At 64.2% G+C, this 24,376-nt stretch overlaps 1 protein-coding gene and 1 long non-coding RNA gene across 2 annotated transcripts; one reads left to right on the forward strand and one right to left on the reverse strand.

Annotated features, from left to right (window-relative positions):
* Positions 1-1,429: 1,429 nt before the first annotated feature.
* Positions 1,430-23,848, reverse strand: DNPEP (aspartyl aminopeptidase). The gene is made up of 15 exons (XM_050969674.1): positions 23,787-23,848; positions 22,289-22,370; positions 19,860-19,948; positions 19,538-19,651; positions 16,060-16,185; positions 15,507-15,637; positions 14,969-15,053; positions 14,644-14,751; positions 12,189-12,266; positions 11,878-11,961; positions 9,043-9,203; positions 8,868-8,907; positions 8,309-8,410; positions 4,056-4,223; positions 1,430-1,547 (listed from the first exon to the last, which is right to left on the reverse strand). Exons 1-15 carry the CDS (start codon positions 23,790-23,792, stop codon positions 1,497-1,499), a joined length of 1,425 nt encoding a protein of 474 aa, XP_050825631.1. The 5' UTR covers positions 23,793-23,848; the 3' UTR covers positions 1,430-1,496.
* On the forward strand, positions 2,186-2,901 carry LOC127030029 (uncharacterized). Its single transcript, XR_007768266.1, has 3 exons — positions 2,186-2,317; positions 2,484-2,649; positions 2,816-2,901. It is a non-coding gene; the product is annotated as an uncharacterized LOC127030029 (long non-coding RNA).
* Positions 23,849-24,376: the final 528 nt, after the last annotated feature.

Here is a 24,376-nt window from a genome sequence, read left to right on the forward strand (position 1 = left end):
CGATGCCATCGCCAGAGCTGCTCGCAGACCAGCCAGGCCCTGCCCCACTGAGCTCGCCGGCCAGGGGTCTGTCCAAGGCCAGGAGCCAGATGAAAGGCAACAACCAAGGGGAGCAGCGTCCCCCCACAGCTGCTGTCTGGCGGCGTTACAGCCGCCCAGCCCCGTCTGCAGGCGCCCCGCCGATTTCATCAGGACAGAGCGTCACAGTCTTGGCCAGATCCCTGTGGAGCCCGCGGGGCCGGTACCGTAGCACTGAACTGCAGCCCCCCAGCTCCTTCACAAGCGCAGCGCTGGGCTGGGGCAGGGCAGGGCAGGCAGCCGGCGGAGGTGGCTTCACAGCAAGCCATGCTCCAGGGATCACACCTGCAGACAAGAGGCCAGAAGGGTCAGCCACCCTCCTGGCCTCCTCTCCCTGCCCCACAGCCTGCATGCCAGGCCCGCCAGCCAAGGCCCAGCCCGTGTGCTGTGGGGTCCAGAGCTCACCGCCCAGCAGCCGGAGCTGAGCGAAGCCAGAGCAGGCAGAGGGGAGAAGCTGTGGCTCACCCCATCCCTGCCTGATCACGAAGTGGGAACCTCCAGCCCCAGGGGGACGAGGCTGCGTCTCTAAAGGGGAAACGTTCAGCCCTTTGCCAAGTCCTGGCTGCTGGAACATCGACCCAGCGTGCGGCCCAAGGGGGCTCAGCCAGGGGCTTCTCCGCTCCGCGTGGGAGGGGGATGGTCACTCTGGGAGCAGAACGCATAGCAAAAGCTGAGGGTCACCCCGTCCTGCCAGCTCAGCCATGGGGCACTGCCCGAGAGGGGCCCTCACTCGTTCTGCCCCTAGAGCAGGACCAGCTTCTGGGGCAGTTAGAAACAAACATCCCTCTCCTGGCTCAGCTGTGGGCCAGCGAAAGCTCAAAAGCTCCAGGAGCTGGCACAATCCAGAGGGGCTTCCCCCCTCCCATTCCCCAAATTGCCAGGACCCATGGGTGAAACCAGCCCAGAGAGCAACAGCCAGGCCAGGCTGATCTCCCCCTCCTCCTCCCCCTGGAGGTCCCTTCTCTGCACAGAGGGTTCAGTCTCATTCCCCCAGACCCTCCCCTCTGGAGGCTGGGCTGGAGGGGGCTCTTCTCCTTCCCCTACTGCCCCTTCCTGGGGGCTGGGGAGGGTCCCCATTAACAGCTGTTCCCCCCAGGTGGGACCAGGTGCTACTGAACAGCCAGGCATGGGCTGTGTGGGGCAAAACACATGTTGGGGGGGTCCCCCCCTCTGCAAGTGGGGAGGGGTGCTTCCCACCCTAGGCAGAGTGGAGAGGCCGGCCGCTCAGGGTGTCTGGATCTCGTGGCTGGATGTGTTATCCCACCCGGCACTCCTGGGGGAAGCTCGCAGCCCCACGGGAGCTCTTGTGACATCCCTACTGCCCCCCTGCCCCGGCCACAGCCACACTCTGTGAATGGTGAATGCACTTTAATCGACCCGCGGGCGGCTTGGGAAGGGCCCGGCAGCCCCCCTGCTGCTCAGTCCACCAGCAGGCCGCGGCTCACCTCCGGGAAGAGCCTGAAGAAGGCCTGGAAGGAGAGAGGCGGAGATCAGGGCTGGGGCCAGGGAGCCGGGGGGGGGGGTGCGCGGGGGGGTGGAAAGGGGAACAGCTGCTCCCGGTTCAGTTATACAAGCATTACCATGGCAACCAGCTAGTCACTTAGTGCTGGATGATGTTGCCATAGTAACCAATCACTGACTCAAGGCCATGGCAGGTTGCTATGGTAACCATTCAGGGATGAGAGTGGCCAGGGAGGGGCTGGAGGGGGGGGGGGTCATGCAGAGCAAGGGCAGCAAGACCCGGCTGGATTGTCCACAGAGCATCAGCATGTGTGTAAGGTGGGGACCGGGGGGGGAGGGCTGCAGGAGACCCCAGCACTTACCCTGAAGCACCCTGAGATTGAAGGGATGCGGGGGGGCGTGCTTGGGGGGCTCAGTGCAGGGGACCCTGGCTTCTGCTGTCCCCAGAGGTGTAGGGGTGCAGGATGGGGCATTGTCTCACCTGGAAGAGGGCGATGCTCTGCAATCCCTGGAGCTGTACGGGGGACAGGGTGCAGGGGGATGGGGGAGAGGCTGCAGGGTGCGGAGAGATGGGCTGCAGGGGGTGGGGTGCGGGAGCTGCAGGGGGTGGGGTGCAGGGGGGTGGGGTGCGGGGGCACGCTCTCACCTGGAAGAGGGTGATGCTCTGCAGTTGCTGTAGCTGTAAGGTTGTGGGGGGACAGGGTGCAGGAGGACAGGGGTGAGGAGACAGGGTGTGGGGGGATGGGGTAGAGGGATGCAGGGGGATGGACTGCAGCAGGTGGGGTGTGGGAGCTGCAGGGGGTGAGGTGCGGGGGCACGTTCTCACCTGGAAGAGGGTGATGCTCTGCAGCACGCTGGAGCTGTAGCGGTGCAGGGGGACAGGGTGTGGGGCGACAGCGTAGAGGAGTGCAGGAGGCAGGGTGCAGGGGGATGGGCTGCAGCAGGTGGGGTGCGGGAGCTGCAGGGGGTGGGGTGCGGGGGCGCACTCTCACCTGGAAGAGGGTGATGCTTTGCAGCACGCTGGAGCTGTAGCGGTGCAGGGGGACAGGGTGTGGGGCAATGGGGTAGAGGAGTGCAGGAGGCAGGGTGCAGGGGGATGGACTGCAGCAGGTGGGGTGCGGGAGCTGCAGGGGGTCGGGTGCGGGGGCATGCTCTCACCTGGAAGAGGGTGATGCTCTGCAGCACGCTGGAGCAGTAGCGGTGCAGGGGGACAGGGTAGGGGGCGATGGGGTAGAGGAGTGCAGGAGGCAGGGTGCAGGGGGATGGGCTGCAGCAGTTGGGATGCGGGAGCTGCAGGGGGTGGGGTGCGGGGGCGCGCTCTCACCTGGAAGAGGGTGATGCTCTGCAGCACGCTGGAGCTGTAGGGGTGCAGGGGGACAGGGTGTGGGGCGACGGGGCAGAGGAGTGCAGGAGGCAGGGTGCAGGGGGATGGGCTGCAGCAGGTGGGGTGCGGGAGCTGCAGGGGGTGGGGTGCGGGGGCGCGCTCTCACCTGGAAGAGGGTGATGCTCTGCAGCACGCTGGAGCTGTAGGGGTGCAGGGGGACAGGGTGTGGGGCGACGGGGCAGAGGAGTGCAGGAGGCAGGGTGCAGGGGGATGGGCTGCAGCAGTTGGGATGTGGGAGCTGCAGGGGGTGGGGTGCGGGGGCGCGCTCTCACCTGGAAGAGGGTGATGCTCTGCAGCACGCTGGAGCTGTAGGGGTGCAGGGGGACAGGGTGTGGGGCGACGGGGCAGAGGAGTGCAGGAGGCAGGGTGCAGGGGGATGGGCTGCAGCAGGTGGGGTGCGGGAGCTGCAGGGGGTGGGGTGCGGGGGCGCGCTCTCACCTGGAAGAGGGTGATGCTCTGCAGCACGCTGGAGCTGTAGGGGTGCAGGGGGACAGGGTGTGGGGCGACGGGGCAGAGGAGTGCAGGAGGCAGGGTGCAGGGGGATGGGCTGCAGCAGGTGGGGTGCGGGAGCTGCAGGGGGTGGGGTGCGGGGGCGCGCTCTCACCTGGAAGAAGGTGATGCTCTGCAGGACGCTGGAGCTGTAGGGTTGTGGGGGTACAGGGTGCAGGAGGACAGGGGTGAGGGGACAGGGTGTGGGGGGATGGGGTAGAGGGATGCGGGGGGATGGACTGCAGCAGGTGGGGTGCGGGAGCTGCAGGGGGTGGGGTGCGGGGGCGTGCTCTCACCTGGAAGAAGGTGATGCTCTGCAGGACGCTGGAGCTGTAGGGTTGTGGGGGTACAGGGTGCAGGAGGACAGGGGTGAGGGGACAGGGTGTGGGGGGATGGGGTAGAGGGATGCGGGGGGATGGACTGCAGCAGGTGGGGTGCGGGAGCTGCAGGGGGTGGGGTGCGGGGGCGTGCTCTCACCTGGAAGAAGGTGATGCTCTGCAGGACGCTGGAGCTGTAGGGGTGCAGGGGGACAGGGTGTGGGGCGACGGGACAGAGGAGTGCAGGAGGCAGGGTGCAGGGGGATGGGCTGCAGCAGGTGGGGTGCGGGAGCTGCAGGGGGTGGGGTGCGGGGGCGCGCTCTCACCTGGAAGAGGGTGATGCTCTGCAGCACGCTGGAGGTGCAGCACATCTCGCGGATCGAGTGCATGGCCAGCTGTGGGCAGCCGATGTCCAGGACCCGCAGCCCCAGGCGGGAGGCCAGGATGGGCCCGATGGTGGTGCCGCAGGGCACGTCGTTCCGCACCATGAACTCCTGGGACGGGCAGAAGGGCAAGGAGGGGGGTGGGGGGCAGGAGTCAGGACCATTCCCCCAACTCCCATCAGCGCCTTGGGGAGTGTCACGAATCCCCCACTTGGTCACAGGGAGCAGCCCCAGACAGGCTGGGCTCCCAGCTAATGACGGCCTTGGCATTCCGCTAACGAGCCCGGATAACGACTGGCTCCCTCGGGGCTCACTGCAGACCTGCCATGCTGGAGCCGGTGAGCTGCCAGCGGCAGGCCCCATTCATCGGGGGGCTTCCCTGGCCTGCCCCCCAAGTGACTCGGCCGGGGGGGGGCACTCAGACCCCTCCTGGTTGCCATGGAAACCCTGGGCCAATGGCGAGCATGGAGGGAGGGGATGGCATGGAAGGGGCAGTGCAGGGTGAACCTGCCCCTGGGGAATGGGGGCGCCTGGACCCATCTCTTCCCTCCCTGCTGGCCCTTGGCCTGGGCTGGGGTGTCCTCTCCCTCGCACTGCGTTCAGCCCTGGGGGTCTCAGCTCGGCAGCCAGTGGCACAGACACCCGGGGCGAGGGGGGTCCCCAAGCCCTGCCGTCCCGCTGGGGGGCCGCAAGGGGTGCGCACCAGCACCCCCTGTGGACGAGTGTGGGAATGTTCTGGAGCTTGCTGTAGGAACGACCGTGGGGCTGTTCTCCGGCCTGTGCCGGACAGGGGGTCACCCAGGTGCCTTCCAGCATATTCCAGTTCTGGGCCTATCCCCTTGGCAGCGCCCTCCCATGGGGGGAAAGACCTGCTGGGCTCCTGGGGACACGGAGATCAGGCCAGGCCCTCGGGGGACAGCCCTGGGGGTGCCTGGGCTGGAACCAGCACCTCTGAACATTGACGCCTACGGCAAGTTACAGCCCCGCACGCCTCTCTGCAGGCCAAGCTGGAGAACAAAGCAGAAGGCACGGAAGAGAGGCCAGAGCGGCAGGGGAGGCCAGCCCCGGGGAGCCGGGCACGGGGCTCCATCACCAGGACATCAGGAAGGAATCCTGCAGAAAGTGGAACCAAACGAAGGACTAAGGAGCATGGAACAGCCCACGCCTGGGCCAGACAGGCTGAGCTCACGGAGCAGGGGGCACGCCAGGCAGCGAGAGGAGGCACAAGAGAAAGACGAAGGGCCCGGCAGGTCCTGTGCTGAGCGGGGAAGGAGCCGATAAATGGTGCTCAGGAAGCTGAGGTGTTTCATGTCTATTTTGCTTCAGGCTTCACCAGAAAGGTTCACGGTGACCAGACACTCCGCACAGTTACTGTGAGCAACACGGGGGAAGGAACGAGCAGGTTAGTGACGATTTGGAGGGGTCGGACGTATTCAGGTTGGCAGGGGCTGTGCCATTCAGCCGCGGCTACTTAAGGAGTTGGCTGAAGCAATCTGGGAACCGGTAGCGACCATCTTTGAAAGCTCCTGGAGGGCTGGAGAAGGGCAGACATAAACAGGGGGAGGAAGAGAACCTGGGGGGTTACAGACCCTTCAATCTCACTTCCAGACCTGGGGAGATCCTGGACCAAAGTATGAAACAATCGGTTTGTCAGCACCTGGCAGCTAATGGGGTTAGAAGGAGCAGCCAGCATGGGTTTGTCAAGAACAAATCCTGGCAAACCACCTCCCTTCCTCCTCTGACAGGGTCACTGGCCTGGTGGCTCGGGGAAGCAGAGGACATAATCTATCTGGATGGCAGTACAGCTTTTGGCACAGTCCCACGTGACATTCTCCTAAACGAACTAGGGCATGGGGTCTAGATGAGTTTCCTGTCCGGTGGGTGCACCACTGGCTGAAGTTAGTTATCCAGGGTTCATTGTCAAACTGGGAGTGTGTATCTAGGGGTCAGTCCTGGGTCTGGCACTATTCAATATTTTCAGTCATGAGGTGGATAATGGAGTGAAGAGGCTGCTTATGAAATGTGCAGACGACCCCAAGCTGGGAGAGGTCACAAGCACTTTGGAGGCAGGCTCAGAATCCAAAGCGATCTTGACAGCTGAGAACTTGTCTGAAATCAGGAAGACGAAATCGATAGAGACAAGTGCAAAGTACTACAGTTGGGGAGGAAAACTCAGTTGCACAGATACAAACTGGGGACTAAGTGGCTCCGTGGTAGCACCGCTGGACAGGATCCGGGGGTTACAGTGCATCATGAACTGATGTGGTTGAAAGATCTCAAGAACAGGAGCGTCGTATGTAAGACCCTGGAGGTGACGGTTCCGCTCGGCTTGGCATGGTGAGGCCGCAGAGGCAGTGCTCTCCCCAGCTCTGCGAGTCGCACGTTACGGAAGATGGGGACAAGCTGGGGAGAGTCCAGTGCACAGCAACAAACCCGATCCAAGGTTTACAAGCAGCTGACTCAAGAGCCTGGACATGCCCAGTGTGGAGAAAGGAAGCTGGGGGGGCCTGCGAACTGGCTTCCAGTACGTTGGGGGCTGTTCTAAAGAGGGCGGGGATCAGTTGTTCTCCGTGTCCAGTGAAGGCAGGACAAGCAGCAATGGGCTTAACCTGCAGCCAGGGGGACGGAGGTTAGCGACTGGGAAAAGCTTTCGAGTGCTCAGGGGAGACATGTTCCAGAGCAGGCTCCCAGGGGGGCTGGGGAATCCCGTTGTCAGAACAGGCTGGACAAAGCCCTGCCCCAATGCTCCAGGCTCCCTTGGTGCAGTCCCAGAGCAGGGAGTGGGATGTGACGACATCTCGAGGGCCCTTCACGGCTGTGATCCCAGGCCTGCCCCTCCCACGCCAACCCAACTGCTGCCAGGTGCCCCAACTATGGTCACCTGTTATCCCAGGGCTGCCTGGCCTCATTGCAGACATCGGCTGGGAGCACTGCACCCCCAGGGCTGCCTGGCCTCACTGCAGACACCGGCTGGGAGCACTGCACCCCCAGGGCTGCCTGGCCTCACTGCAGACACCGGCTGGGAGCACTGCACCGCCAAGGCTGCCTGGCCTCACTGCAGACACCGGCTGGGAGCACTGCACCCCCAGGGCTGCCTGGCCTCACTGCGTACACTGACTGGGAGCACTGCAGCCCCAGGGAGCCCGGCCTCACTGCGTACACTGACTGGGAGCACTGCACCGCCAGGGCTGCCTGGCATCACTGCAGACAGCAGCTGGGAGCACTGCACCGCCAAGGCTGCCAGGCCTCACTGCGTACACTGACTGGGAGCACTGCGCCCCCAGGGCTGCCTGACCTCACTGCGTACACCGGCTGGGAGCACTGCACCCCTAGGGCTGCCCGGCCTCACTGCAGACACTGGCTGGGAGCACTGCACCCCCAGAGCTGCCCGGCCTCACTGCGTACACTGACTGGGAGCACTGCGCCCCCAGGGCTGCCTGACCTCACTGCGTACACCGGCTGGGAGCACTGCACCCCTAGGGCTGCCCGGCCTCACTGCAGACACTGGCTGGGAGCACTGTACCCCAGGGCTGCCCGGCCTCACTGCAGACACCGGCTGGGAGCACTGCACCCCCAGAGCTGCCCGGCCTCACTGCAGACACTGGCTGGCAGCACTGCGCCCCCAGGGATACCTGACCTCACTGCGTACACCAGCTGGGAGCACTACGCCACCAGGGATGCCCGGCCTCACTGCAGACACCAGCTGGGAGCACTGCACCCCCAGGGCTGCCAGGTGTCACTGGCGACACTGACTGGGAGCACTGCACCCCCAGGGCTGCCAGGCAACACTGCAGATACCGGCTGGGAGCACTACACCCCCAGGGCTGCCTGGCCTCACTGCAGATGCCAGCTGGGAGCACTGCACCCCCAGGGCTGCCAGGTGTCACTGCAGACACTGGCTGGGAGCACTGCGCCCCAAAGGGGAGAACAAAGCTTCCTGCAGGTGTCTGGCCACGCAGAGAACAGGTGTCACCGGTGCCTGAAGACCCAGCACGGGAGTCGTGGAAGCCACAGGCAGTCCCTGTGGAAGTGGGGGGAGGGGGCCCTGGGACCCTCATGGGGCACTCCTGGGAGGCTGGGCACAGACCAGACCCTGTGGTTCCCTGACATGGAGGTTTCCCAGGCAGGGAGGCCATTCTACCAGGGGCGTGACCCATCCATGGCCACAGCCCACGAGAGCAGGGCAGGGCACTTACCTGCAGGGGGACGTCGACGCGGCCCGCGATCTCCCGGATCACCGCCTCGGTGATGGCCGTGGAGGCATAGCGCTGGTTACTGTTCACCTTGATCACGGGGCCCTGTGCAAACACCCAGACTCAGCCTGGCACTGACCCCCAGTTGGGAGGGCAGCGACCCCTGGCAGCAGGATCTGCCTCAGCTCCTGGCAAAGCTCCCTGTCCTCGGCCTCCCTGATCTGGGGTGCGGCACTGATGTCCTGTGACTGGCGGGGATGAGGTCCTTCCCCACCCCCCCGGAGCTCCTATGCTCCGCAGCCCCTCCCCCAACGGAGCGCCGGCTGGGCCACGCAACTGGGAACCCCGCGGGGGCTGGCTTGAGGCTCAGCACAGGCCGATGGGGTCTCAGAGGAGCCTGGGATCAGGGCCCGCAGGCAGCTGTCCGGAGCCAGGCGAACACTGGGGAAGGGCCCTGGATCCCAAGAGCCTGGCTCTTGCCAGTGGGTGCAGGGAGAGCTCCCCCCAGCCCCCGCCCCAAAGGAGCCCCCAGTCCCAGCCACAGGGAGCAGGCTGCACTCACCTTGTGGAAGGCTGGCCGGTGATTCTCCTCATGCTTGTCCCTGCAAGAGAAGCTGAATGTTACTCCTGGTTCGTCTGCAGGCCCCATCTGCTCCCCAGCCAGCCCCGAGCCTAGAGGTCAAACTGCTCCCCCCACCCACCCCGCGGGCTTCACGTGCTGCCCCCTGGTCACTCACAGGTAGTTGGGGTGTGCGGCGTGGGCCATGTCGGCGCTGATCAGGTAGGACTTGGCCAGGGCCTCCTCGAAGGCTGTCAGGTTCTGGGGCGTGGCCGAGATGCGGCGCAGCACCAGCTCCGTCAGCAGAGACTCAGCGCCCTGCGCGCTTTCTGACCCCACCTGCAGGGAGGGCCAGGTCAGCGCAGCTGGCAGCAGGGGGGCTCCCACCCCACCCCCAGGGCAGCCCATTTGCGGCCTGCCCCAGGACCAAATGGGAACGACGCCCCGTTCCTGGCCCCACGTCCCAGCAGGAGCCAGATCCCTGCTCCAGATCCCCCACCTCCTGCTCTGCCTTGGAAAGAGGTTGCAGCCCCCGGCTAGTGCAGCGCCCATAGCTGCGCTGGTGCCCCTCAATCCTGACCCACAGCCCCCTGCTAGCCCAGCCCTGGGCTCCCCCCGTGATGTTATTTGCATGAACTGGGACCACATAGATCATTGTTGCAACCAAGGTCCTGTAGTGGCACCAAATCTTGTATAAAGGGGGTCAGGTTATGGGTTGCTGGTTATGATTATGCTGTCTGTGTGCATGTGTCATTTTGTAGCTGAAGTTATGAATATCGGCTCTGTACTGTCTGTATTTCAAATGTATGCTGTGCTGCTGGGTGACACCCCAGACAAGTTGGGGTTAGCTCTGCCTGGCCTGCTTGATGGCCCATTAAGGACCATCAGCTACACAACTGACCCATTGAGAGAAGCAGATACACCTTGTGACTCGGCAAGGCAGGGACATGCCTATGGACAGAACTTTATGCGTGCGTGCATGCATAATTACTGAGCCATGCATATTTTTTATTTTTTTGTGCAGAAAAAAGCTTCTGCCAAAATGTTACTGCAGTTCTGCTTTTTGCCCACCAGAGGGTGCTGTGGCACAAGAACAGAGCAGCAGCTCCAGGCCAGCAAGGAACGAGAAAGAGCCCGCCTTCTTCGCCGTGGGCCAGGTCAGGGGCTTTGGGGAAGACAGACAGCGAGGCGTGCTGGGGGGGATGGTCATATAGGGGCTCATAAGGGCTAGTGGGGGAGAACAGACTGGGGCAGGGGCTGAATGGGAGTGGAGGCACAGCGCTACGGGGAGAGGGAGATGCAGGGCTACATGGTGATGAGGGAGGGGGTGCAGAGCTACATAGCGACAGGGGAGTGGCTGGGGAGCACAGAGACTCATGGGGACAGGGGAGGGGGTACAGGGATACCTAGGGATGGGAGTGGCTGAGTGGGGGCACAGAGACACATGGGGGCAGGGGAAGGGGTGCAGGACCACATGGGGACAGGGGGACATGTGCCTGACACAATGGGCAAGGCTAGGGGTTAGCCAAGGTCCGCATGGGGAAGCTCCCTAACGATCTCTCCCCGTCCCACAAAAAAACCTGTCCCACACTTTTCACACCCATACTCAACAACTCTCCAAGTTCACACTGAGGATCCTTCCCAGCAATTTACTTCCCTCTCCCTCAGCTCCTGCGTTACCCCTGACTCCCCCAAGCCTTTGCTCTGCTTCCGAGGGGTGTGGGAAATATGGTTCTGTACTGTAGTTTAAATGAATTATTGCTCAGAGTCCTGTATTAACACGCCAAGGAAGGAATCTGTTTGTCAAAAAACATTTCCTGAATCTTTTTTGTTGTCTGTATTGTTGCAGATAGACTTGCTGACAGGTATTTTGAAATAAATGACCAAAAATAATTGAAACTGGCGTGATTACATTGTGTTATGTTGACAAATAAAATATGCAGAATTTTAAAATATTGTATGCAGAATTTTTATTTTGGTGCAGAATTCCCCCAGGAGTAGGGTGTGGGGGGGGGGGGAGGGTTTGCTCTCAGGGAGGCTAAGAGACGTTGATGTGAATGTCGCCCGGCTGTCTGAGCAGGGATAGGTCATTAAAAAACACTGGAGCGGTGCCTGATCCCAGATCAATGGGGAATCCCAGAAGACAACGGCAAAGCCCATCACAGGACACCGACACCCACAACCAGCACCTGAGAGGGGGTGGATTTCCCCACCTCGCCCAGGCAACATCCTCCCACTGGAGGACAGAGGACGGGGGAGGTGTACGGTAAGGGATCAGAGCTGGCTGCTGGCAGGAGTCGGGGCTCACCTGGACTCTGCCGAAGGAGGCCAGACAGAGACAGACTGAGCCTGAACAAGGGGGTTCACTACAGAGGAACTGGGCTCCGGCTGACCAGAACGGACGATGCTTTAACCTTTAGTTCTCTGGGCTGAGCTAAAGGCACCCTGTGCTGCGTCCAGGTGACTAATCACCCGCCTGTCAGCCCGCGCTGGCTGCGTGTCCCTGCAGACGCTGGTGGAGGGGATGCTGCCCCCCAAGATGGTACAAGTCTCCCTCAGGGTCTGTCTCAGGGGACTTGCTGCCCAGAGCTCATGGGGCAGGGGGGAACAGGGGAGCAGCAGGCCCAGGGGTCCAGCCCCAGGAGGCAGTGAAGCCACGTGGCTTCCCCTGGAGGAGTGAGACCCCTTGGGGGCCTGTCCCCATGCTAGGGCCCTGGCCCTGATCCTGGGAGTCCGGGACACCCAACATGGGGTGAGTGGTGCCTGGGCTATTCCCCTGCAGGTGCAGAGAAAGGCACCAGAGGTGGCTGCACTGGGAATCTCTGGACATGGGGGGTGGGGGTGGGGGGAGAGAAGCTGGATCTGCCCCTCCCAGTCTCCGCCCCGTTGGGGGGCGCTGTGCTGTGAAGCGCTTCAGGACGGGGAAGGGCGCAGGTTCCCCTCCTCCCCCACAATCTCCCCACCCCGCAGCTCAGTTCTAGCTGGGGCACGTCACCGCCCCCGCTCCGCTCACCTCCTCGTTGTCGTACAGCGCGATCAGGCGGACGTTGGGCTCCTGGGAGAGGGAGCTGGGAGCCTCGCAGGAGTGGATCAGGGCCTGCAGGGGACAGAACATGGGGCTGAGCGGGGGCATTCCTTGGGGCAGAGCCCCCAGAGCCACAGCACCCGCCGAGTGAGCGCCGGGCAAACAGCCCCTCCACGTGCCCAGTCCCACTGCTCTCCTGCCAGAAGGGGAGTCCCCATTGGGCCCCACCCCCCCAGAGAGGAGCGCAGAGCAGGGGGTGGGGTGGGACACGGCCGGCCCAGTGTAGCCCCCCCACTCACCTGCAGGGCGCAGTAGCAGCTGTGCAGATTGTCCAGGCGGGGGGAGAAGATGAACTCATCAAAGGCGCCGCCTAATGTCTGAAATGAGACGAGCAAACGGGACCCGTCACCTGGGCTGGGGAGGCTAGTGGAGCCAGGCAGTCCCGTCCCAGCAGGGCTCTGGGCCCAGTCCCCCCTGGGCTGCGCCCCTGTACGTACGCACAGAGCCAGGTGCTCGGGCGCTGCCCCATCGTGCCCTGGGCAAGCACTGCCCCCTGGGAGTGGGGCTGAGGGGTACCGGTGCCCTGGGGAGCCAGCTTCTGCCCCAGCTGCACTGCCTGAGGCCTGATCCCAGCCCTGCTTGGGGATTGCTCTGGGGCTCTGCTGCAGGGAGTGGGGGGCAGCCTCCGAGGAGGAGGGCACAAGCTGGGGGCTGGCTCAGCTGGGATGGGATCTCAGGGCACGTGTGGATGAGCTGCGGGTCGTCCAGCCATGCCAGACTCCCGAGCGCTCACTCCCAGAAGTCAGGGGCTGCAGACGCTCAGCCTGAGGGCGCAGACACCAGACCCTGGAGGCTGGGGGGCCCGCAGCAGAGGCTGCTCCCAGGGGAAGTGCACAGCAGGCATGTTGGCCCCTGCAGGCCCCAGGAGGGAGCTGGTGGGGAAAGGGCAGTGGGGGACGGTGGAGCCAAGGGCAGGGACCCCCCGTCGCCATCAGCACCAGAGCAGGCAGCCTGCTCGCAACCCTGGCCACACAGATGTATCCATGTGGGAATTTACTGTAGTGTTTGTAGCAGGCCAGTGTGCCTCAGTTTCCCCATACGTGGCCATGGCGACCCAGCGGGGAACAGGGATTACGTTTGCTCTCCGGGCAGACTCAGAGACGGGGGTGGGGGGAGTCCTTAAGGAAAGAGCCCAGCTTGAGAACAAAGGCCTGCGAGGGGGGATAAGGGCTGGCCCCTGGCTGGGGGCTCCCCCACCTGGGAACTGACTTTGGAGGGAGACAGACTGAGCCTGGGGCTCCCCACAGCTGGGCTGGGCTCTGGGCGACCAGCATGGACCGAGCTTTGACCTCCCTAAGGGCTTCCTGCGCTGTGCCAGATGACTAATCCCCCGCCTGAGGGACAGCCCTGGCTGAGGTGCACCAATCCTCGAGGAGCAGACGCGCTGCGCCCAGGGGTCTGTCTCAGCCAGACGCGCTGGGCAGAGCGCATGGCCTGGGGCAGGGGGTGGTGAGGCCACGGGGCTGACCCTGAAGGAAGAGCGAGACCCCTTGGGAGGGACACACGGAGGAGGTTCCCCCAAGGGCCTGTAAGCCCCGATCCTGCAGCTCCGTGACAGGTGGGGTTCGCGGTGGGATGCTAAACGCAGCAGCAGCATTTCACAGTAAGAGACGTGCAGCAGCAGGACGAGGGGAGTGACAGGAAACAGTGAGAAAATGGCGCGAAGCCACCGCCCAGAGCAGGACTCGCAGCCCTGGGCCTGGAGGGTGGTTACGTGTGGGCTGGAGGAGGAGGAGTGGTCCAAGAAGCAGGTCCCAGGCCCAAGCAGGGTGCCAAGCGGGTCCGAGCGCGACAGAGGCAGCAGCAGGGCTGGTCCCTGGTCCCCACCGCCAGATCGGAAGCAGGGTCACTGGAGCTGGGAGCTGCAGCCGAAGCAGCAGAAATACGAGGTTGGGGACCGAGCCAAGCAGGAACTGGAGAAGCCGAGGGGCAAGAGGCCTCACCAAGGGGTCAGTGGGGAAAGGCCCCAGGCTGCCAGTTCTGAAGGGAGCCTAGATACCAAACTGCTGCCCAGTTTAAGGGGGGCGGGAGGGTGTAGATGCCGACCTCACTGCCTTTGGGAAGGCTTGTGGTGGGAACCAGGCTGTCTCACCCCCTAACTTGGCCCGGAGCCATGGGGTGCACGGCCAGACGGACGGGTGGAGACAGGGGACTAGGAGCTGTCTACATGGACACACTGCAGCATTTTCTGTGAGACCAGCCCTGTCTGGGCGGCCTGAGGAGTCGCTAGGGAACTGGCTGAGACTGACCCAGAGCAACGTGGTCGCCAGCCAGACACCAGGACTTCCCCACCCCTGGGCACCCAGGCTGAGCAAATCCTCCAGCTCCAAAACAAAGGACTGGGAGGGGTGTGGGGGGGAGGCACCCTCCTCCTGAGCAGCACACTGCTCCCTCCCAGGATGGGTCTCAGCTGGACTTGCCCAGGGTGCAGCAGGAGGCTGGTGCCCACAGGCCCAGTCTAGGAGGTGGGGGAAGAGTGGGATCCCAGGGGTCCTGGCACATCACACCAAGGGACTGACCCATAGCTGGGGGCATAGCCCCGATCTTGTGGATCTGTGACAACATGAAGGATGGCCCGTCTCCTCCCAACCCAGGCAGCTCATCACCGGCAGGGCAGGGCAGGGCAGGGCAGGATCCCTCACAGCAGATTTTGCCCTAGGCCTGTGCCAGTCAGCCTGGGTCCCAGGTACTCACCGCTGGCTGCGTATCTGCCAGACACAGCTCCAGCTCCACAATCTGCTCCGGCTTCACGTCCAGCTGGGAGCAGAGCAGGGACAGCAGGGCGGGGGTGTGCCGCTCCATCTGGGGAGAGAGCAGAGCCCGCCAGGGGAGGTGAACGCCCTGCATGGGCCACGAGCCCCCTCCCGCTCCCCACAGGTCCCAGCCCCCCCTGCTCTGCCAAGAACACTGCAGCTCCTGGCTGGGTTTCCCCCGGCATGCCCAGCAGGGGACACTCGGTGCCCAAACCCACTCGATGGGGATCTGGGCTCTGACTCCCTCAGGAGCCCTCCTGCCTCACCTGGACATCAGCAGCGCAGGGAGCCCCAGCCTTGGGCGCTCCCTTCTCCAGCTCCTCCTGGATGGTGGTGGCCAGGATGGGCACCCTGCGGGGGAAAGGGCTCGGTCAGTCACCTGGGCATTTCCAACCTGCTCGGCTGCTCCCGCATCCCGGGGCAATCGCCAGAGCAAGCCCCTCCCCGGGGGCGTCCTCATCCTGCTCCCCGGGGGCTCACCAGCTGACTGGCAGAGAAAGTGGGGTCGATACCCCTGGGAGTGACTGAGGGGGGAGCCCTGCCCCAGGCCTGCCATCCCTGTGCCCCCCACGGTACCCTGTGCCTCGCAGGCAGCCCCCCAGACCCTGGGGACACTGGGCTGTGAGCCGTCTGGGGAGGGCCTGGCCACACAGAGCAAGAGCATGACGCTCTGCCAGCCCGCGGGAGCCCTCTCGGCCCCCAGCTAGGCCAGGCCCCTGGGGATAGCGTGGGGAACATTAGAGCCCATGCTCTGGCGTGGGGTGGGGGTGCCCGCCCCACGGAGCACTCCCGCTCAGGGCTCACAGGTGCTGCTCCGTGTTGGGCCCAAAGCTCTCGTTAACGCTGCGCTGCAGGTGGATGGCCAGGTGGGGGATGCGCAGGACAGGCCGCTCCACCCACACCAGCCGCTGCTCCAGCCGCCCCGCAGCCAGCTCCTGAAACAAAGCAGAGAGGGCGGGTCAGCGAGCCCTTCCCAGGGCCCTCCCCTGACCCCACCCACAGGAGTCAGCCCTTGTTCAGGGGAAGGACAGGCCTGGGGTGAGCCATCCACGGGGTGAGGGTCTCTGCCCGCCTGGGGCATTCCCTCTGCACTTGCCCCCCCAGCTGCCCACCATGTGGGGTGAAGAGGGCAGCAGCGCGGCACCTTCACCCCACCCCTGCAGATGGGGAGGTGTGTGTTCCACGTGTGGGGTAGGGAGTCGAAACCTGCTGACTTCTGGGGGGGCAGTGTGGGTGCGACGGGCGGACGGACTCGAGGATCCGGGACCCGTGGACGGGGGCGAATCCCACCATGAGCTGAGACCTGCAGACGCAGAGCAGCAGGTCAGGAGCAGCTCCCAGCCCAGCCCAGACTCACCTTTATGATCACCCGCCCAGCCACAGTCAGGTCCCGGTCGAACCAGGTGCTCCAAATCCCACCTCCATAGGTCTCCACGCCCACCTGCACCAGGCCCACCTGGCCTCTCTTGGAGCGACGCTTCACCTGTGAGAGCGGCAGCAGGTCACCAGCCAGTGGGGCCAGGCTCTGCCCACCAACGGGCACCTCCGGCTCAGCCACTGTCACCCGGGCACCAGCAGCAGGGAGGCCACCAAAGACGGGGTTCCGGGGGGACACATGAAGCCAGGCCCTGGGGGCGGGACAGCGAGGCTCCTTGAGCTCCTGCCTGTGACGTTGGAGTGTGATCTAATATCCCGCTGAAATGTGACAGGGCCAGAAAGAGTTAATTACCCCCCAGACTGACCTGCCCCAGGGCCGAGCTTTAGAGCCTGGTTAGGAAGATCTGTCAATGAACAGAGCTGGGAAATGCAGCCGCACTGGTAGAGGTAGAAGGGGAGGTGTTTGCTCAGGGCTTGGGATGGCAGCAAACAAGGCTTGTCTATCGCTAGAGCTTTAATTCAAAGATCAAAAAAGGAGTATTAACATTTAGGAAGATACTTGAGGGAAATAGTATTATTGTCTCTGTCTCTCTCTGAAGGTTGTGGTGACCTGTATCTGAACTGTTTAAGGGATAAATTACCCTGGGCTAATTGCCAGGATGGTTGGGAGAAGAAGAATTAAGCCGATTGTTTTCTCAGGCCAAGAGGCTGCTGGAAATGTATAAGAACCCTGGGACATGATCCTACTTCATCTCAGATCTGCTTTGGGTTTCAAGAGGGGGAAACCTTAAGCCACAAAGACTGAGATCCCCAGTCACTGACTGGAGCCATCCTGAACATGGACATTGGACTGTAACCTCTGGACTATTTCTAAAAGGACTTTTGGTGACTATGGTAACTCCTCGCTTCACGGTGCAGTTACGTTCCTGAAAAATGCGACTAAGTGAAATGATGTTAAGTGAATCCAATGTCCCTATAAGAAATAACGTAAATGTGGGGGGGAGGTTCCAGGGAAATTTTTTTCACCAGACAAAAAGCTATACATTAGATAGATACATACACAGGATACGTTTTAAACAATTTAATACTGTTCACAGCCATGGTGACTGTGAAGTTTGGTGGAGTCAGAGGGAGGGATCTTTCCCAGGGAGCCTTGCTGCTAAATGATGAACTAGCACTCGGCTGAGCCATCAAGAGTTAACAGCTGTTAATGTAGCCTCACACTCTACAAGGCACCAGGAATGGAGGGGAAGGGAGACAGCATAGCAGACAGAGACAGACACACACCTTGTGTGTGGGGGAGAGAGAGATGCACACTGCCTCTTTAAGGAAGCTGACCCACTCCTCAGTGCATTGTCTTTTTAAGGGAATCAGGAAGTTGAGACAGCAGCTGCTGCCCCAGGCTCTCCATGTCTCTCTCTGTCTGTGTCCCCTCCTTCCTCTGTATGAAGAAAGGGTGAGCGGGGTCCAGGAGCAGGGGGGAGAGGGACACCCTGACATTAGCCCCCCCCTTCTCCTCCTGCACCGCAAGCAGGAGCTCTGGGAGCAGCTCCAAGGCAGAGGGCAGGAGCAGCACATGGCAGTGGGGGGACGGACAGCTGCAATTGCTAACCCGCTGAGTGGCTGCAGAACAGGGAACTTAAGGGAGTGGGGAGCTGAGAGGATGAGCTGATAGGGGGGCTGCTGGTCCACCCTGGTTCCCAGCCCCCACCAGCTCGCTGCAATGGGCTGCTCCTCCTGCAAACAGTGGACAAAGCAGGCGGCTGCCAAACAATGTTAGAAGGTGTGACGAAGTGGGGGATTTTTTTATTTTTTCGTGGTTTTCCAATGTTTGCATGCAGGTGGGTGGGACTCAGTGTCCCCGGGTGTGACTGGTTTAACGAGGGGAGGGGAGAGGGAGTCTGTTGGGACACAGGACCGGAGAGGGACTCAGGACCCCGGCCAATGGCCTGGAGGATGGAGACCCCAGCAACTAGTGACCTGGGGACCCGGAGACCCAGCTCAGGACCCACAGCCGGGTCTGGCCAGTGGGGGACAATGGGATGCGGGGGGAGGACCCTGGTGACTTGACCAGCTGGTTCCAGACAGAGGGGGGCTGAGAGGAGAGGAGGCCCAGAGGACCCCGTTTCCCTGGAGAGATGCCAACGGACAGAGGGGACTTGGGGCCGGGGATATCGGAGGCCCAGTTGGGAAGCAGGGGGGCTCAGGGCTGGAGAGGGGGAGCAGGCAGAGCCCACCTGGCTGCAGGGGAACTGGGATGTGCTGCACTGAGGGAGGCCAGGCCTGAGGCCCTGAGAGTTTCCTGTGCTGCATTTAACTCTCAGTAAACCCTCCTGTTTTACGCTCGCTGAGAGTCACTCTGGTCTAGAGAACAGAGGGCATCATCCCCTTCGGGGGTGAGGAGGCCCGGAGGGTCCAGAGCGAGGGGACTCCCTGAGGGGCCCACGGCAGAGACAGATGTGCTAAGGCTCAGAGAGGTGCGGCTCCAGGAGGTGGAGGGGCCTGACCCCGAGAGAGAGTGGATCCCCCGAGAAGGGCTGTCGCACTGAAAGGGGCACCCCCCACGGACCGCACGGGGCCATGAGTGGGCACAATCTGTGAGTCCGTGACAGAAGGGAGCATTGCACAACTTTAAACGAGTATGTTCCCTAATTGATCAGCAATGTAACAACGTTAACCGGGACGACTTTAAGTGAGGAGTTACTGCACAAGCTCATCTCTGCTGTGTCTGGACCTCACGAACTGAATTCAAGTCTGTCTGTAGATTGATCTTTGAACCAAAACACACTCTTTTCTTTTCTAATAAATTTTAGCTTAGTTAATAAGAACTGGCTGTAGCGAGTATTTGGGGTAAGATCTAAGTTATCATTGGACCTGGGCATGTGGCTGATTCTTGGGGGTTGGACGAACCTTTTCTGTTATATGATGAGATAAAATTGTCAGTAATTATCATCACCTCTGCCGTGTGTGTCTGGCCAGAGGCCTGAGGCTGAGCACTGGAAGGGAACTGCGGGGTTTGGATTCTGAGGAACCAGTGAGGTGCTAGAGAAGCTGTTCTGTGCTGGTTGGTAAACCTAAGTATTGGAAGATTCACCAGAGTTTGGGGTTTGTCTGCCCTGTTCTGTTTGCAGCCCACCCTGATTGAGTGACCTCAGCTGGCTCCCACGGGCACCATCGTCACACCGGCCCCCAGCAATCCCAGCCTGGGCAAGGCCTCAGAGCCTGGCAGGGCCGGATGTCCAGCACCCGGCAGGGCAGGGGGCGCTCCAGGGGGCTGGGGGAAGGAATCCGGACAGAGGCCAGGGAGCGCCCCAGGCAGGGCGAGGTGGAGCGGGTGATGGGGCAGGCAAGGATGGAGCCCCAGGGGAACAGGGTCAGGTCGGGCTGGACGCGCCCCAGGGGAACCAGAACGGGTCCGGAGGAGGCAGCCGGCGTCCTGGGTGCAAGGGGTCCCTCACCCTGAGGCAGGGGCTGTCCGTGTGGGCGCCGATCAGACTGAAGCCGTTGCCAGGCTGGTACCGGCCCCCGATGGCGAAGGCGATGAGGGTGGAGTAGTTCCGGGTCACGAAGTACTGAGAGAAAAGGGGAGAGGCAGCAGTGTCAGCGTTAGCCTGAGCCCATCCCCATGGCGTCGGGGTTAGGACCCCCTCAGCCCGTTCCTGGAGGAGGGGAGAAGTCGGGCCCACACCACCAAACTGCCCCCTCCCACCTCAAATGCACTGTGCCCCCAAAGAGCACCCCATGTCCCCAGCCCGTGCCCCGGGCAGCCCCCTGCCCTACCTTGTGCTCAGGCTGGATGTCCCAGTGCTCAGCCTCCTTCAGCTCCCGGAACCCTGCCTGCAGCAGGCGGCTCCGGCACTCGGCAACCACTGTGGGGAACCACACAGACTGTCTGTACCCCAAAGCAACACCCTGCCCCCCGATTTCCCGTGGTGAGAGGCTGATGAGTGTTTGGTACGAAGTCTGCCTTGGGAGGTGTCATTTTAAAAGTCTGGCTCTGTTGCCCAGTAATCTCCCCTTGGCTTGGACGTGCTGTCACTGTATCTGGAGTTAGAACTGTAGCTGTGTGAGACACTGAACCGCAGTGTGGGGTTAAACACACCCACCAGCAGCCTTTCAGGTACAGAACAAAGGCCAAGCGGTGCTGACGACCCACAGAGGGGAACACACACTCCCAAGGCTCACCCCAGGAACCAGGTCCGTGGAAACCTCTCAGCGAGAGCTCTGTGGGACTCAGAGCGAAGGACCTTCCCTGCGAGCTGGAAGAAGCCATAAAAGGGGGGAAGCAACACCTGCATTGGCCTCACTGCCCCGTCCCCCAACTCAGCTCCTGGGAAGATGTCTGGAAAATCAAGGACTGCGTGGGGGAGGGGGGCCCTGGCGTGGGGAGGGGGGCCCAGCCTGTGCAAGCAAGACTGCTGAGCTGTTTGTCCCAGCAGCAGGAGCCACGCTTGGTTCAGATCCTGTCCGGTTTATAACACGGAGCTTGCGGTTTGCGTTGGTTTCTTCCGTAACCCACTCTGATCTGCCCACTTACTGCTTATACTCACTTCAAATGGACCCTTCTGTCGTTACTGACTCGGTTCTGTGTTTTACCTAAGACTGGGCGTTGTTCGCAGCGCAAAGGGAAATCTGCTGGCGCGTGACCTCTCCGCATGGCAGGAGGGGTGTTGGGTAATAACGCACGCTGGCCAGGCGTCTGCCCAGGGCTGGCTGCTGCAGCTCTGGGGTGACTGGCTGGGGCCGCTCGCTCTCTTGGGGGGTCCTGAGTGGGCAGAAGCATTCCTGTCACTCAGCTGAGGGCGTGGCTGCCTGTGGACGGCTGGGCGGGTGCCGGACCTGGAGGGGTCTGCAGCTGGTCACGGCAGCACAGTGGGAGAAGGAGCCCAGGCTGGTGAGGCAGAGGGCTCGGCGGTACCGTAGTTCCAGGTTGCACCCCAGGGAAGTTTGTCACAACGGGCGGCACAGAGACTGAGTCCCACCCCTGGACCATGCCAGCCCCTCGCCTGCTAGAGACCAGTGGGCACCGACCTCAGGAAAGTGCTTCTGCTCCTCTGCCAGCCAGCGCCTCGCCAGGGTGCTGTGCTCGAGGGTCTGAGAAGGGTCCATGCAGAGCAGTGCATGGGCATCGCAGCCCCGCCCCGCTGTCTGGAGGAGAGGGATTTCGCGGACCCCGCTGTCTGGGTGAGAGCTCCCCAATGGGGCAGGTGGGTAAGAGGGCAGCTCCCCCCGCATAGCGCCTGGCTCGGGCGCCAAGTGTCTGGGGAGCTGGCCCTGCCTGTGCTGGTAACAGTCCAGGAGGGGACTTTGCTCCGGGGCAGGGAGCGAGGAGGAAGCAGCTCCCCACCCCCCAGATCCTCACGCACTCAGCAGGGCTGGGCAGCTGGCACTGGGAGCCCCCCTGGCTTCCAATTCAAAACCTGCTCTGCCACTGAACCTTCCCCCCCCACCCTCGAATCGCACACGGGGGGGGGGGGGGCAGGGGAACTCCACACCCTGCAGCGTCCCGCAGGCTTCTGATAAACAAGTGGGGACGCTGGCTCCTTGCAGCCCTGCCTGGCTGCCAGTGAAGCTCCTGGACACAGGCCCAGGCTCCGGGCAGGGGGAGAGGGCAGCTATGGGGGGGGGGCAGCATGGGGCAGGAGAACAGACATTGGGACTCCAAGCAGGGGGAGAGGGCAGCTATGGCGGGGGTGGCGGCAGCATGGGGCAGGAGAACAGACATTGGGACTCCAGGCAGGGGGAGAGGGCAGCATGGGACAGAACAGACGCTAGGACTCCAGGCAGGGGGACAGGGCAGCTATGGGGGGGGACAGGATGGGGCAGAATGGATGCTGGGACTCCAGCATGCGGAGGGAGCTGTGCGGGGGCAGTGTGAGAAATAGGCCCGGTGCCCAGGAGCCGGGCGTGGGCAGCGATTTCCCGGGGTTAACACCCCGGTGAGCTGGTGCCCCCCCAGTCTGGCCAACATCTTGCCCTACCCCACCCCAGCAGCTGGGGAGTCTCTGCTCCCTGCCCCCCGGGGACAGAGGCTGGAGCTGGGAGGGGGGTGGGTGGGGCAGCGCCAGGGCAGCTCGTTGTGCACTGGTGAACGCCCGGCCAGGGCAGGAGCTGCAGGCTCAGGGGGCCCGGCCCCTGGCTGCAAACCCCTTTCCCCCCGGCCCCCCGGGCCCCCTGCCCCCAGGCCCCTCTGCCCCCCTGGCCCTTACCGTGGTACGGGGAGGGGCCCCGGTTCACAAAGCTCAGGAACTTCTGGGCCGCCGCCTGCACCGAGTCTTTGGCCACGGACGCCTGGTGGGCAAAGGACGGTTACTGTGGGGAACAGCCGGAGGGGCCCGGCCCCGGCCCCCCACTCACTGGCGGGGTGATACCATGTGCACACGGCCCCCCGGCGCCCCCCGAGCGCATCGCCCATGGACTCCCCCGCCCGCCAGGTCAGCGACACCGGCACGGACGGGTACGGAGCCTCCTCCTCCCAGCAGCAGCGCCCGGCCGTGCCCAGCCCTGTGACCCCCCCGTGACCCCCCGGCCGTGCCCAGCCCTGTGACCCCCCCGTGACCCCCCGGCCGTGCCCAGCCCTGTGACCCCCCCGTGACCCCCGGCCGTGCCCAGCCCCGTGACCCCCCGGCCGTGCCCAGCCCTGTGACCCCCCCGTGACCCCCCGGCCGTGCCCAGCCCTGTGACCCCCCCGTGACCCCCCGGCCGTGCCCAGCCCCGTGACCCCCCCGTGACCCCCCCCGGCCGTGCCCAGCCCCGTGACCCCCCCGTGACCCCCCAGCCGTGCCCAGCCCCGTGACCCCCCGTGACCCCCCCCGGCCGTGCCCAGCCCCGTGACCCCCCGGCCGTGCCCAGCCCTGTGACCCCCCCGTGACCCCCCGGCCGTGCCCAGCCCTGTGACCCCCCCGTGACCCCCCGGCCGTGCCCAGCCCCGTGACCCCCCCGTGACCCCCCCCGGCCGTGCCCAGCCCCGTGACCCCCCCGTGACCCCCCAGCCGTGCCCAGCCCCGTGACCCCCCGTGACCCCCCCCGGCCGTGCCCAGCCCCGTGACCCCCCGGCCGTGCCCAGCCCTGTGACCCCCCGTGACCCCCCAGCCGTGCCCAGCCCCGTGACCCCCCGTGACCCCCCCCGGCCGTGCCCAGCCCCGTGACCCCCCGGCCGTGCCCAGCCCTGTGACCCCCCCGTGACCCCCCGGCCGTGCCCAGCCCCGTGACCCCCCCGTGACCCCCCCCGGCCGTGCCCAGCCCCGTGACCCCCCCGTGACCCCCCAGCCGTGCCCAGCCCCGTGACCCCCCGTGACCCCCCCCGGCCGTGCCCAGCCCCGTGACCCCCCGGCCGTGCCCAGCCCTGTGACCCCCCCGTGACCCCCCGGCCGTGCCCAGCCCTGTGACCCCCCGTGACCCCCGGCCGTGCCCAGCCCTGTGACCCCCCCGTGACCCCCCGGCCGTGCCCAGCCCTGTGACCCCCCCGTGACCCCCCCCGGCCGTGCCCAGCCCTGTGACCCCCCCGTGACCCCCCCCGGCCGTGCCCAGCCCCGTGACCCCCTGTGACCCCCCCGGCCGTGCCCAGCCCTGTGACCCCCCCGTGACCCCCCCCGGCCGTGCCCAGCCCCGTGACCCCCCGTGACCCCCCGGCCGTGCCCAGCCCGCAGCCCTGTGACCCCCCCAAGCAGCGCGGGGGGGGCAGGGTCGGTTCCGTCCCCCCGGTACCTGCATGATCCCGGCCCCGCTGCCGCTCCGGCCCCGCCCCGGACACCGACAGACACCGAGCGGGGCGGGCTCCGGGGCCCCCTGCGGGCCGGGAGGAGCAAACGCACCCGGCCCCGCGGACCCGCCCCGCCCCGCCCCACGGACCCGCCCCACGGACCCGCACTGCCCCACACCTCCCCACCCCCCTGCCTATCCCACGTTGCCCCATCGCCAGATGGACCCCCCCAAGCCTGCCCCCCCCAACCCCGGGCTGCCCATGTCCCCCCATAACCCCATAGGCCCCCTGGCCTGCCCTCCAAGGTCAGCCCCGTGTGCCTCCACAACCCCATAGGCCCCCCCGCCCTGCCCCATGTCCCCACACTGCCCTATAGACCCCCCATGTTGCCCCACAGACCCCCCCCCAGCCTGCCCCATGTCTCCCCACTGCCCTGTCGACCTCCCTGGGCTGCCCCGTGTCCCTCCATCTGCCATAGGCTCTCCGGTCTACCCCACAACACCTCCAGATTTCCCCATGTCCCCACATCACCCCATAGGCCCCCTGGCCTGCCCCACAGACCACCCAGGACTGCCCCATGTTCCCCAACACCAGC

Source organism: Gopherus flavomarginatus, chromosome 10 (assembly GCF_025201925.1).
Source record: "Gopherus flavomarginatus isolate rGopFla2 chromosome 10, rGopFla2.mat.asm, whole genome shotgun sequence".
In the NCBI taxonomy this organism is placed as follows: Eukaryota; Metazoa; Chordata; order Testudines; family Testudinidae; genus Gopherus; species Gopherus flavomarginatus.

What these genes read in the sequence shown, in the direction of transcription:
- DNPEP (XM_050969674.1), bottom strand. An exon ending in GCCGCACACCCCAACTACCT is followed by an intron (nt 8,908 to 9,042) that starts GTGAGTGACCAG and finishes CTTCTCTTGCAG; the next exon opens with GGACAAGCATGAGGAGAATC. An exon ending in AGAGCATCACCCTCTTCCAG is followed by an intron (nt 1,548 to 4,055) that starts GTGAGAGCGCGC and finishes CTCTCCTTCCAG; the next exon opens with GCCTTCTTCAGGCTCTTCCC.